At 44.0% G+C, this 13326-nt stretch overlaps 1 protein-coding gene across 5 annotated transcripts in view; it reads right to left on the reverse strand.

Moving 5' to 3' along the window:
• The window catches only part of LOC308285518 (scavenger receptor cysteine-rich type 1 protein M160-like), a 32331-nt gene that overhangs the window by 12903 nt on the left and 6102 nt on the right, over positions 1-13326 (reverse strand). For all 5 annotated transcript variants that reach the window (XM_080726293.1, XM_080726292.1, XM_080726291.1 and 2 more), the window contains 11 exons: positions 12998-13309; positions 12036-12380; positions 11557-11862; positions 10459-10758; positions 7893-8198; positions 7213-7509; positions 5176-5481; positions 4397-4714; positions 2109-2393; positions 1834-2017; positions 825-931 (listed from right to left, as the gene is read on the reverse strand). In XM_080726293.1, the coding sequence (XP_080582419.1) occupies positions 825-931; positions 1834-2017; positions 2109-2393; positions 4397-4714; positions 5176-5481; positions 7213-7509; positions 7893-8198; positions 10459-10758; positions 11557-11862; positions 12036-12380; positions 12998-13309 (3066 nt within the window). The remainder of the gene's footprint in view (positions 1-824; positions 932-1833; positions 2018-2108; positions 2394-4396; positions 4715-5175; positions 5482-7212; positions 7510-7892; positions 8199-10458; positions 10759-11556; positions 11863-12035; positions 12381-12997; positions 13310-13326) is intronic.

The following is a 13326-nucleotide window of genomic DNA, read 5'->3' on the forward strand; positions in this document are numbered from 1 at the left end:
AGTCCCTCTACCCCAAGCCCCCTCCACTTGACTGTCACTAGGACCACTGTTCTCCTGAGTGTTCAACAAATCATTTTCTGTGTTAACAGTAGGCTGATCAGCTCCAGGTTCACCACCCTCCACCTCCTCTCCTACCCCTCCACGATCATCTTGTTGCCCATTCCCACCATCCCCCCTTCAGCTTCATTCAAAACTTTAGTCGCAGGTGTAGCGAGAGGCGTTACAGACACGAAGGTGTCTTTTATCACCACGCCGTTTGCAACAACTGTGTTTGGCTTCTCCACCTCATCGACAAAAGATCACCACACCACCATTCATCCGGGCAGCGGATTTTACACTTGCTGCTCCGACCACCTTTGCAACGGCTACGCTGCATTCCTCCACAGAGCAAGGAAACAACGGTGAGACTTTAAAACCATGTTTCCTCGTCAACGTTTCAAACTCCATGCCGCCGCCGACAACAGCGGCCGCCTCCGCGACGCACCACGCACAGCCGTCAACGGAGATTAAACACCACTACACAATGAAAGAAACAATCACTTTAAACAGTAACCCAGCAAAGCATGAAAAAAGAAAGATAGAAAACAAGCTCACTCGCTCCGTAGAACCTCACTCCAACCACTACACGCCACCCTCCACTCATCTCACACACACATGCACGCAGAGAGAGAGAGAGAGAGAGAGAGAGAGAGAGAGAGAGAGAGAGAGACACACACACACACACACACACACACACACACACACACACACACACAGAGAGTGTGTAGAGGGAGAGAAAAAGACATACAGATGGACAAAGCATGATGAGTCATTGTTGTTGTTACCTGAACAGGTCACCTCCAGTACGTCCCAGTCGTCCTTAGTCTGCATTATTCCACACTCCCTCAGTGAAGCCTCAGACCCATCACAGAAAGATCTAATCCTCCAGCGGCTGGGAAGAAAAGCAAGGAGGCCATATTCAGTTTGCTTTCTAGTTCAACAGAGCCCAAATGTTTTCCTTTGCTGCAGGTAACCTGAGGTCGAGGACCAAAAAAAGCCAGCTCACAAGCTAATACTATTTTAACACACTGGGTGCCCATGATTAAACCATGATTTAATTGCCGGTTACCATGGAAATCGGCTATTTTCTGTATTTCGGAAGCTCTGAGTAAATGTAATCTGAGTATTTCCTTATTTTTCAAGCTCGTATTTCTTTCATTCATAACAGAAAAATGGCCATCGTAGCCATCAGTGCTTTTGTAACGGCCGGTAGAGAAGGGCTCGGTTTAAACATGAACGCGATTTAAACGTTAGATAGAGGGTATGCGCGTGACATCATCATCATTCCCAGAAGTTATGCGGGAAGGCCTACTGAGTGGCAAAAAAACAACTTTCTTGTTTTGACAGCCCATACATCCAAACAGAAAAGTCTTATCTGATTGCAATAAACAACGTTAAACTCATTTTGCCACTCGACTGGCCATTCACTTTATGCATGTGCATACCCTCTATTACAAGAAACATCCACTTTTGGGAATCTCATAACACTGGCTCTCTATGAGGATTGAGGGAACCAGACTTCCCAATCATGTGATCTCCAGTTGCATTTTGGGAATTGGAATTGCATTTTGGGGATTGGAGAGTTTCTCCTTCAGCCTCAGCTGCCTCATACAGTATGCTACAGTTTAATATAAAACAATAACCGATGCGGCAAACGTGTCGTGGCCACTGGGAGACATTAAAGAGTTTGACTCTCTCTCTCTGACTTCTTACTCCCCTACGGCTACGGTGGACCCCTCCTTCAATAAAGGCAACAAGACATAGTATGAACACATAACCATACAACATACATACCTGCGACCATGTATCCTTTTCGTTGAAACAGCAGAGCCACAGTTCAGCTGTCTGCATACTACAGCAGATGACTTCAGGTTCCAATCAGACTCACCATACACGCCACCCCACTTTTTCTGGTGTTGCATCTCCAGTCTACCAGTACAGTGACTGGTTCCTCCCACCAACCTGATATTATTAGGCTCTGTACAGAAACAACAGATTAAGCTGTAAAAAAACAACAACAACAAACGTTAAAATAATAACCAAAACCAAAAGTGCAGTTTATCTTTTACCTGAACAGGTGAGTCCAACAGTCTTGCCAGGTGAGCAGGTGTTTCTAGTTGATTCTGTGGTTTTACAGCCTTCACACTGGAACTCTTCGGTAAATATTGGAGCCTTCTCTTCTCCATAGAGCGCCCCCTGGAGGACTGAAGGAGCCCCACAGCCAAGCTCCCTACAGACCACCTCTGCATTCTGCTGGTCAAAGTCACCTTCACACACTGAGACCCACGAATGACCAGACTTCACCTCCACTCTGCCTGAACACGGACTAGACCCATTCACCAACCTCACAGCCTCTAAAGAGAGAGAGAGAGAGAGAGAGAGAGAGAGAGAGAGAGAGAGAGAGAGAGAGAGAGAGAGAGAGAGAGAGAGAGAGAGGGGACAGCCCTAATACTGTAATATACAGTGTGGGAGCCAAGTTTGAATAATGTGATTATTTTAATAATTACTGCATTATTTTGCATTCATGTTTTTTGGCTTGATGTATGCAATTTGTTAAAATAGCTAAGTTAAAACTTTAAAATAGATTAATAATTTGTTTAATTTATGGTGATGCTTAGATTAAAAACAATGCTGTACTGTAGCTTTAAGAAGAGAGCTCAGGTTGTGTAACTGGGAACTTAATTAAGAATTGCTAACACCTTGAGGGATCAGGGCAGTGCAGATTTCAGTTTGTGTTCTAGTCAAGGTCAGAGCGACATGGTTTTTCGACAGTAGTATATTTTTTGAGTTTGAGACTTGTTTTTGATCACTTCTGTAACAAAGAACACATTTTTTGGAAGTAAAGTTTTGTGCTCTTTTTTACATTGGAGTCCTGTGAAGTTTTTCTGCTCAAGGGAATATACACAAGTCAAAGGTGGAGTGACATGGCCAAAACAGCTAATTAAGGCTATCAAATTAGCCAATTTTTTTAATGATGTCATGTACCCCCATGTTAAATGACCCAATCAAATTAATTTATTGTAGTTACTGTACTGAAAGTAGTACTTTCTGTACAGTAACTGAAATAAATTAATTTGATTGGGCTAATATGGGGGGAGGGGCGGAGTCGATTATCCATATCATTATCTTTTGAAACTGCCCCAAAAAAAGCTGTCTGAGGTGTGTTTCCGACTTTCTAAACCAACTTTAAAACTATCAGTTCTAGGGGTAAAAATTATATAGCATTCGCTATAAAATCAATTGTTAGACCGGTAAAAAAAGTACATGTCTTCTTCAAAAAAGGTGTCAGAGATTAGTTACGAGGGTCAACACGCTTCTCCACGTCTATGAGACGGTTTTGTCGGCCATACCCTGCTGTGTCTTCCCCTAAACCTGAATGGAGGACCTGGCCGGGACACCGGAGCAAGCTTAGAACGAGCGTCCATGCAATCTCCTCCTCCTCGGCAGCTCTGAGCCCTTTAAGCAGACATATGTCCTGCTGTCTCGGAGGACTGAGGTCCGTGGCTCATACACTCTGTGTGTGTAGCCTGTGTGTGTGTGTGTACACACACACTAGCTCTTCAAAATAGCCTTGCGGTGCGGCGCTGCTACACGCTAACAACAACTCATCACGTTGTGCGCGGCATGGCACGACGGACAAAGTATACATTCACTGCTAACTGATACGGCCCCGCCTCCTTTTCAGACTGTTTGAAGAAACACCACGTGACCTACTGTATCATAATGTTAAATTTCGGCCGGTGTCACCACTCCTTTAAGAAAAGGTGTTGCTGAGCTTCAACCACTCACATTCAGAGTGAACAGTACAGTATTGGATCAAACAGACCATTGGTGCGTTAGCCAGGTCCAACCAGAGCAGTGTAAGCAGAGTGGCGTCACGCTTTGAACTCGCCGCAGACCGGAAGTGCCGTCTCATTGAGCCGTTCTCATTCCTAACAAGCCTCTGCTCCTCTCCTGCCCCGTCCGCCCCCATTCTAGCCGAGGTATTTTCACTCGCTGGTAAGTGGACTAAATCACGTCTTTTTCACCATGTTAACGCATTCACTGGCCTCCCAGAGGTAGATAACATTATTAAAAGGGTGAAAAAGACGGGCGTAAGCTAGGCTAAGTTAGCTTCCCACCATAGAGTAAATAGGCTTTCCACGCTTACTATGGGAGTCGACGTAAGTGTCATAACTCTATTTATATGACACTGGGTCCAACTACAGGGATCACCCCCCCAGTAACTCTCGTATGAGACGAGAGCTCCTTTAATATTAAAGGAGGTTTGAAGAAAATACCTTGTTTATATTACTAGTTCTTCAATCAGATGAAAAGAAAGAAAATAATTATTTAAAAAGGTAATTGTCTGTGTTACCTAAACAGCTCAACTCCACACCGACCAAAACCTCTCCGTAAGTGGATACGTCAAAATCCATTGTTCCACACTCCCCCAGTGAAGACTCAGACCCAGCACAGGAAGATTTAAAAGTCCACGCATCCCATATAGGTTCATAACGCTGCTTATATAGTGTTGAAAGAGCAGAGGTACAGTCCAGCTGTCTACACACTACAGCTGATGTCTTCAGGTTCCAGTCAGACTGGGGAAACACTGGTCTCCACTCTCCCTGGTGTTTCATCTCCAGTTTACCAGCACAATGGCTGGTTCCTTCCACCAACCTGACTAAATCCAACTCTATACAGAGAGAAGAGAACAATAAAAAGTAAGGTTATTTTTTCCATAAAAATGTACCATTGCAACTCATCTGTCTTTCCTGATCTTTTCCTGAATTTCGTCGGTAACACATGTTCTTTTCACTGTTCAGCTTTGCCAGTTCTTCTCTTTTGTTACCGATAAAGAAATATCACACCTCGATACTTCTCTTCAGTGGCAAAACAGAATCTGAGCAGCATTTACATAAAAACACTTTGCCAAATGCCCTCCTTCCTCACTGACAATGTTCTGACAATCTATTGACTTGCCAATGGCAGTACATGTGAAGTTCTCATATGGCCAGGAGATGTGAATTTTGCAAAAAGCACACCAGTTGTCTGTCATGGGTCTGACCTTTGGATCTACTTTTGATAGATTGAGCATTATCAGAAATTGTACAGCTTGCACATTTTGGAGATTCAAAACTATCATTTGTTTTTAACCTGAGCAGGTGAGTCCGACAGTCTTGTCAGGTGAGCAGGTGTTTCTAGTTGAGTCTGATGTTCCACAGTCCAGGAGAACAGACTCGCTGCCTTCACACTGGAACCCTTTGGTCCACAATGGAGCCTTCGCTTCTCCATAGAGCGCCCCCTGGAGGACAGAAGGAGCCCCACAGCCAATCTCCCTACAGACCACCTCTGCATCCTGCTGGTCAAAGTCATCCTCACACACTGAGACCCACGACTGATTAGACTTCAACTCCACTCTGCCTGAACACAAACCAGTCCCACTCACCAACCTCACTGACTCTGGCGGGAGGGAGAGAGATAAATACAGATAGATAGAGAGAGAGAGAGACAGAGAGAACTCAGAGCATGCTGGGAGGCCAGCAAAGAGGACTGAGTGACCGCGAAGGACTTCTGACAACAGGGATAATTTGTGTACAGGGTTATAACAGGCCATTTGCAAGGTTAACAGTTCAGTCAGGACATAACTCATTAATGGCTTAAATGTTTGAATAGGTCACTGAGTACAAAATGAGCAATTATTTGTTTTGGCGAGGAATTGGATCTGCTTTTAGGTACTCTGCACACACACACACACACACACACACACACACACACACACACACACACACACACACACACACACACACACACACACACACACACACACACACACACACACACGGTTGTATGGTTGTAACTATTTCCTTCTTGAATTTAAAGGATGACTTTGCCAGTTTTCAACCTAATATTATAGGTCCTCACTAATGTTCATAATAAAATAGCAACATTTTTTTCTATTCGACCTTTTTTGTGCCTATCCCGAACAAGTCCGTCTTTTTTTCAATACAATACAATATTTTTATGCTATTTTATTTACCCTGAGCTGCTTGTATAGATGTGGGTGGTCCTGGCTCGTCCTACGCTTCCCAACGACCGAGTCTAGATGGTCCGACGATTTATTCCATTGAAAATGGTTTAGAATAAAGTTTAGAGCACCCCAAAAAAATTATACTGTCGGCGGCACGACGTATTCCGGGGTGCCGATCCCGATCTAGTCCGGCTTTTTTTATAAAATGAATTAATTAATCGGAGGCCTCAACGCCCCTGTCTAAATGTCCATCCAGGCCCGGTGCCGCGATTCTGTTTACATTGGCCCACGAGAGGGTAACGCCGCCGCATCGCTCTGCCGAATCCAATACAAAGTCACATCTTTGGAGCTCATTTGCTCTGAACTGTGTTCTTATGGTAGCGGGAAAGTTTTATTTATCGCCGAAAATCGATCTTCTAAATGAGTGTTAGCCTATAGCAATCCTGTAGCCATCTTCATCCGGGTCTTTTGCATGCACAAACGTGACCACGCACGTCACTGCTACGTAAGTCCCTGTATGTTGCAACGCTCCTCTATGGCGTGGACCCTGGCCACTCAACATACTTTGGCGCCCCCAAGTGGCCCGGCACAGTATGAGTTAAGAGAGCTGTCGGAAGTTCAGAAACCCATCATCTTGTGATCTTCGTTTGACTTTTTTTTTAAACAATATATATATATTTTTTAAATATTTAGATTGATATTATCGCGAGAGCAATGGCTTCCACTTTAACATTGCAACTTTTCAGGAATAGAAAGCTTGCATTTTCTCGATGATGTCACAAGATGATGGGTTTCTGACCTGCCCACAGCCCTCCTATGAGACACAAAAAGTAGAAAAGAAGTATGCTATTTTATCATGAACATTAGCTAGGACCAATTATATGAAGATAGGTTGAAAAGTGCTGAATTCATCCTTTAAGTGTATAAAGGAGTAAATACTATAGGTATAACTGAATCACTTTTATTATTTCCAACTTTATCCCACCCGTATTATTATCATTTTGACCAGGTATCAAAGCTAATATTTCAATTACTTAACCAACATGAAATCAAAAAGTTCAAAAATATTGTTTGGAATTGGAAGGAATTGACTGCATGTAAAACTTTTGGAAAATGTTGGGATTAAAAACAACTGTCATTGTGGAAGTCATTGTTTGTGTTACCTGAACAGATCACCTCCAACATGACCTTGGAAGTATCGGTACTAAACCGGCTTTGTCCACACTCCCTCAATGAAGACTCCGACCCATTACAGGAGTATCTAAACCACCATACACCAGATTCAGAACCATAAATCATTTTTGTTGAAGCCGCAGAGCCACAGCCCAGCTGTCTACACATTACAGCTGATGTTTTCTGGTTCCATTCCCCCTGCCAAGGAACCAATGGTCTCAAACTTCCCCTGTGTTTAATCTCCAGTGTACCAGCACAGCGACTGGCTCCTCCCACCAACCTGACATCTATACAGAGACAAGTGTGTAATGAGAAAAATTTAACATGACTTTATTATAAATCATTAATCAATAAAGCTTGTATTGTATGTAAGATTTGTTTTGGATGTCTGAATGTTCCATGTTACGCTGGTTGTTCACTAAGGAAGTTTTTGTTTTAGCAAAATTCATAGAGAAGGCATGGCAGTTGCGTTGGAGAACACTGTATCCGTAAATAACAGCATGGACAACCATTATGTTTTTCTTTTGCATTTTTGTGTGTGGTTTATCTTGTTGTATGTATGTACTATGGTTGTGAGTGTCTTGTAAGCCTGTGCGGGCTGGGCATCGTCTGGTGCAGGACACTTTAATAAAAACCTCTATCTATCTATCCATCTATCTATGTATTTTACCTGAGCAGGTGAGTCCAACAGTCTTGTCAGGTGAACATGTCTTTCTAGTTGAGCCTGCTCTTCTACAGTCCATGAGAACAGACTCAGTGCCTTCACACTGGAACTCTTTGCTCCACTTCTGAGCCTTCGCCTCTCCATAGAGCGCCCCCTGGAGGACTAATGGAGGACCACAGCCAAGCTCCCTACAGACCACCTCTGCATCCTGCTGGTCAAAGTCTCCTTCGCACACCGAGACCCACGACTGATCAGACTTTACCTCAAGTCTACCTGAACATGAATTATTCCCATTCAACAACTTCACAGACTCTAGAGAGGAGAGATTTAATTAAATTAAAGAGACACAAGGACATATATCATTATCCTAAACGTCAGTCTAATGGGCTGTGTCCACAAAGGCATTCTTCCTCCACATAGACAGGTAAATAAAATATATTCTAAAATCATCACTAACCCCCCAAGCAATTATACAAGATTTGACTGAGTCTTCTATTTTTTTCTTCTTCCTTTTGTAATTTTCATAGCATCATAGCAAAAATAATAATTATATAATTGATTATTTGGATCAATTGAATAGTTTTGAAACTACTGTTTATGGAGCTTAAGTTAAGTTAAACTCCCCAGTAGCGAAAACACCATTTGAATGCCTCTCATTCAGAGAAGTACGCCTATACTATCCCATCATTCATAAAGCAGGGGTTGCATTCGAGCCCCCAGAGGGCCCAGACCCCCACCAACAGTGTGTTTCAAAAATATAAACCCCCCAGCCATGCAGAATAATAAACTACAGCTCAAAGGCCACAATAGCCTGAAGAAAACAACAACTGCACACTTAAAGTTATACCATGTAACTTTTTTTATAAAACAAATCTTAAAATTGTCCTAACTGTTAAATCGCTAAAGTTTTAGTACCCCCACTCTGTTATTTTCAGCTTCTGAAGCCTTCTCTTTATATGTTTTCTATGAGTTGTGAGGGGGGGAGAATTTCCCGGCAAAATGATGTCATCTCCCACATGATACACTACCGGCCAATCACAGCGCCGATCATACACCACCGGCCAATCACAGCGAGTCTTGCTGTCTCTAAAGGAAGTAGCTTCCCTCAGCAACTGTGTTTACATTGGTGAAGGAATCTTGCCTGCTACTCCCTCAATCCTGGTCTAAAAATGATGGGAGACGGCTCTACGGAATCGTATCGGCGAGGCAGAGGTGCTCGCGACGGCCGCGGGGGTCCGCGGACCCCCGTTGCAGTGGTCCGCGGCGACTCCGGTCGAAAAAAGCAATACCGCTACTGACCACTAGTTGAGCAGCTTCCACAGTACAGCTTTAATCTTAACAACAATAATGATTACAGGCCAGCCACATAACGTCTAAAACTGAACTGCACAACGGCAGACGCACGTATAAAGTACAGTATAGCCTACTGGAAACAAGGCTTGAAATGTATACAGCAATAGGCTATTACTGACTGCACGGCGGCAGACAGGTTTGCAAATAAGTCAAGAGAGAGAGAGAGCACATTATAAAGTCAATCTTCTTACCTTGTTAAAACCTCACTTTTACCTTGATAGCGAATGAACTGTCCATGATGTCATGCAATAATCAAAAGCAAGTTTCTGTTACATGCCTGCATTGCGCGTGGTGTATTGAAACAGAGACTGCTTCTGGGTAGACCTGGCGTTTCCCTAGCAACCGAAGCACAACGGTGGGCGAGTATTCCTACCATAGGAGACGGGGTTACATAAATTAGAAGGCGCGGCTTGTGATTGGCTGGAGCGGAGGTCTGGAGCGCTCGGCTGTGGTCACTTGGACTGCGCGGGTGTGAATGCGTTTATCGTGGGCTTGCCCAGGCCTTGCGGCCTGGGCATAAATATAACGATTGCATTCACCACGGCTTCGTAACTCGCGCGGCGCTCCGCCGGCCGCGCGGGCACTCGCGCCTGCGGCACTCGGGCGCGAAGAGCAGGACCAAGGTCCGCTGGCCTTCGCGCCGCTTGCAATGTCGTGGACAATGACTGTGACATCTAACCATAAAACGAGCGCTCCTTCAAACACCGTCTCCTACGTTTGGAATAATAGCCAATGGTGGGGGCCAGGGTTGGGCAAGGAGGTAGGGAGCACTTGGTTGTTTTCTCTCGGACATATATATATATATGTCACGGTTAGATAGAGAAACTGTTAGATCGAGAAACGGAGCGCTCGTCGTGCGGCGCGGGGCGGAACAAGCGGTCGCTTTGAGCCACAACAACGTAGCGTCGGCAGGAATGATAGCGCCTCACCCCACGAAGGTTAGGGTTAGGGTTAGGGTTAGGCATAGTTTTACTGAGGTTAAGGTTAGGGTTAGGGTTAGAGTAAGGCATAGTAAGCTAATGGCTAAACACTGCCGAGCTAGGCTAGTAAATAAACGAAAGAGAGTCGCAAACGTCAGCGCCTACACTAGTGAATGGCTGTTGTCGCCATCTGGTGGTGATTGGTGTGTGGTGAACGACAAAACAAGTGCTCTTACCATGATTTAACTGAGTTACCCAATCTAACTGTAACATATATATATATAGACACATTATATTACCTGAACACTTCAATTCCAGTATATGGTAGGCCTCATCATAAGACGTCCTTGGTCCACACTCTCTCAGTGAAGACTCAGACCCATCACATGCAGATGTAATATACCATGCAGTATATCTTGTAATAGCACTCTTCCTTTCCATTGTAATAACAGAGCCACAGTCCAGCTGTCTACACACTACAGTTGATGCTGCCAGGTTCCAGTTACTATCATCTGCAGGTCTCCACTCTCCTGTGTGTTTCACCTCTAGTGTGCCAGTACAGTGACTGGTTCCTCCCACCAGCCTGACATCATCGAACTCTGTAAAATGAAAGCAGTAAAGGTACATGCTAGGGGTGTAACAATATAGTAACTGAATCAAAAAATAGATTTTAATTTGCAATGATCTACTATATCGTTTGCAAAATCAAACTATCGTACCGTTTTGACTTTGTATCGTAAGACTCGGTATTGAATCGTTTTGCAGTGCAAATAATTGATTGTATGGAAACTAAGTATTTGTGCCTTGTATTTAGCAATTTTAAGAAGGAAAATGAAAAAGAAGGGTTTCATTACTTTTCCATTCCATATAGCTACTCTCTGTGTATCGTTAAATGTGTGTAATCTCTGTGTTCAGGTCAAGGTGCGCGTTTGTCCATATTATGTTTAATGTCCATGTATTTGCTAGAGAATCACAGTGTTTTTACGTATTTATATCCATATTTTTCCCTTAAGAAAATGCCCTATTTACAGGTTTCACACTGATTTAAAGTCTTTGCTAAATAGTTACTATATCAATTTTAAATGATTGAATCGAATTGTATCGTATCTCCATGAATGAACCAATATTGTCCATGTATCGTATCGTCAACCACGTATCTTGATGCGTATCGTTGTTAAAATGATCATTACACCCCTAGTACATGCATAGAGTGCCTTAATATAAAATGCTAAATAACGTATGTTAGTATTCAGTGTCTTGCTCAAGGACACGTTGACACCAATCCAGGGGGAGCTGGAGACTGAGCTCTACCTCTTCAATCACTGCCACCCCTAAAACATAACATTACTTCCATTATGAAATAACAATCCAAACCAAAATTATAGTTTGCCTTTTACCTGAACAAGTGAGTCCAACAGTCTTGACAGGTGAACAGGTTCCTCTGTATGGGTCTGATGTTCTACAGTCCAGGAGAAAAGACTCACTGCCTTCACACTGGAACTCTTTGCTCCACATTGGAGTGTTCCCTTCTCCATAGAGCGCCCCCTGGAGGACTAAAGGAGCCCCACAGCCAAGCTCCCTACAGACCACCTCTGCGTCCTGCTGGTCAAAGTCAACTTCGCACACTGAGACCCATGACTGATTAGACTTCACCTCCACTCTGCCTGAACACAAACTAGTCCCATTCACCAACCTCACAGACTCTAAAGAGAGAGAGAGAGAGAGAGAGAGAGAGAGAGAGAGAGAGAGAGAGAGAGAGAGAGAGAGAGAGAGAGAGAGAGAGAGAGAGCATTTGAAAAGAAAGAACGCATCCCTCCCCTTTTTTAAGATTAATGTTGTTGCATTACATTGTTGAAGAAGTAATTGTTTTTGTTACCTGAACAGGTCACCTCCAGTCTGTCAGAGGACGTTTCAGACCAATCATAGTCCTTTGCTCTACATGCCCCCAGTAAAGACTCAGAACCAAAACATGCAGCATAAAAAACCCACACAGGTTCAGCTGTGGGATCAATCTGGGTATACAGCTGCACCTTTCTGGGTTTACCAGAGGCCATTTCTGTTGAAACAGCAGAGCCACAGTCCAGCTGTCCACACACTGTAGCTGCTCTCTTCAGGTTCCAGTCAGACTTGACATTCACTGGTCTCCACAGTCTCTGGTGTCTTATCTCCAGAGTGCCATTACAGTGACTGGTTCCTCCCACCAACCTGACTTCATTAGAATCTGTACAGACCGAGACAAGAGAGTAGCAGATTGAGACGACACATGCAGATGTGCCGTTTCAACTCTTCTGCGAGTATTACTCGTTCCCTGAAGGGGAATGCTGCCCCTGGGGGCATGCTGCCTCATGCTACAGAAAGGACAGAATAGGGCTCCTGCCCTATGGGTCTCATGGCTCAGCAAGACTTTATACAGTTTTTTGTGACCGTAGGTTGCATGTTTACTATGAAAAACGTCACAGCTTTGGCCCATATCTGTGTGGCTGGTTCAGATAGGGATCTCCATGTATGGGCATTAAATATATTGTATGTTGTGATGTCATGGGAACCACTCTAACAGAATCCCCTTTATGCCCATATATGGAAATCCCTCAATATTAAGCCCATATCTAAAAGGACTTCATATGGGAAATCCCATATATGGAGAAAGACAGCCCATATGTGGCTTGTTCAGACAGGGATCTCCATGTATGGGCATAACTGGTCCGATATACATCACTGGCCAGATGGCCAAGAATTGGCGCGACCTCGCCATGACGCCTTGAGGCATCTTACTATTATAGTTTTATTAGAGATAATTTTAGAACAATAATCCACACCAAACGTGAAGTTTGTCTTTACTTGAGCAGGCGAGTCCGACAATCTTGTCTTTGTCAGGTGAGCAGGTGTTTCTAGTTGAGACTGATGTTCCACAGTCCAGGAGAACAGACTCGTTGCCTTCACACTGGAACTCTTTGGTCCACATTGGAGCCTTCACTTCTCCATAGAGCACCCCCTTTAGGACTAAAGGAGCTCCACAGCCAAGCTCCCTACAGACCACCTCTGCATCCTGCTGGTCAAAGTCACCTTCACACACTGAGACCCACGACTGATCAGACTTCACCTCCACTATGCCTGAACACAAACGATTGCTATACTCCAAACTCACAGAGTCTGGAGAGAGAGGAAGA

This window comes from Nannobrachium achirus, assembly GCF_963921795.1.
Source record: "Nannobrachium achirus genome assembly, chromosome: 5".
In the NCBI taxonomy this organism is placed as follows: domain Eukaryota; kingdom Metazoa; phylum Chordata; class Actinopteri; order Myctophiformes; family Myctophidae; genus Nannobrachium; species Nannobrachium achirus.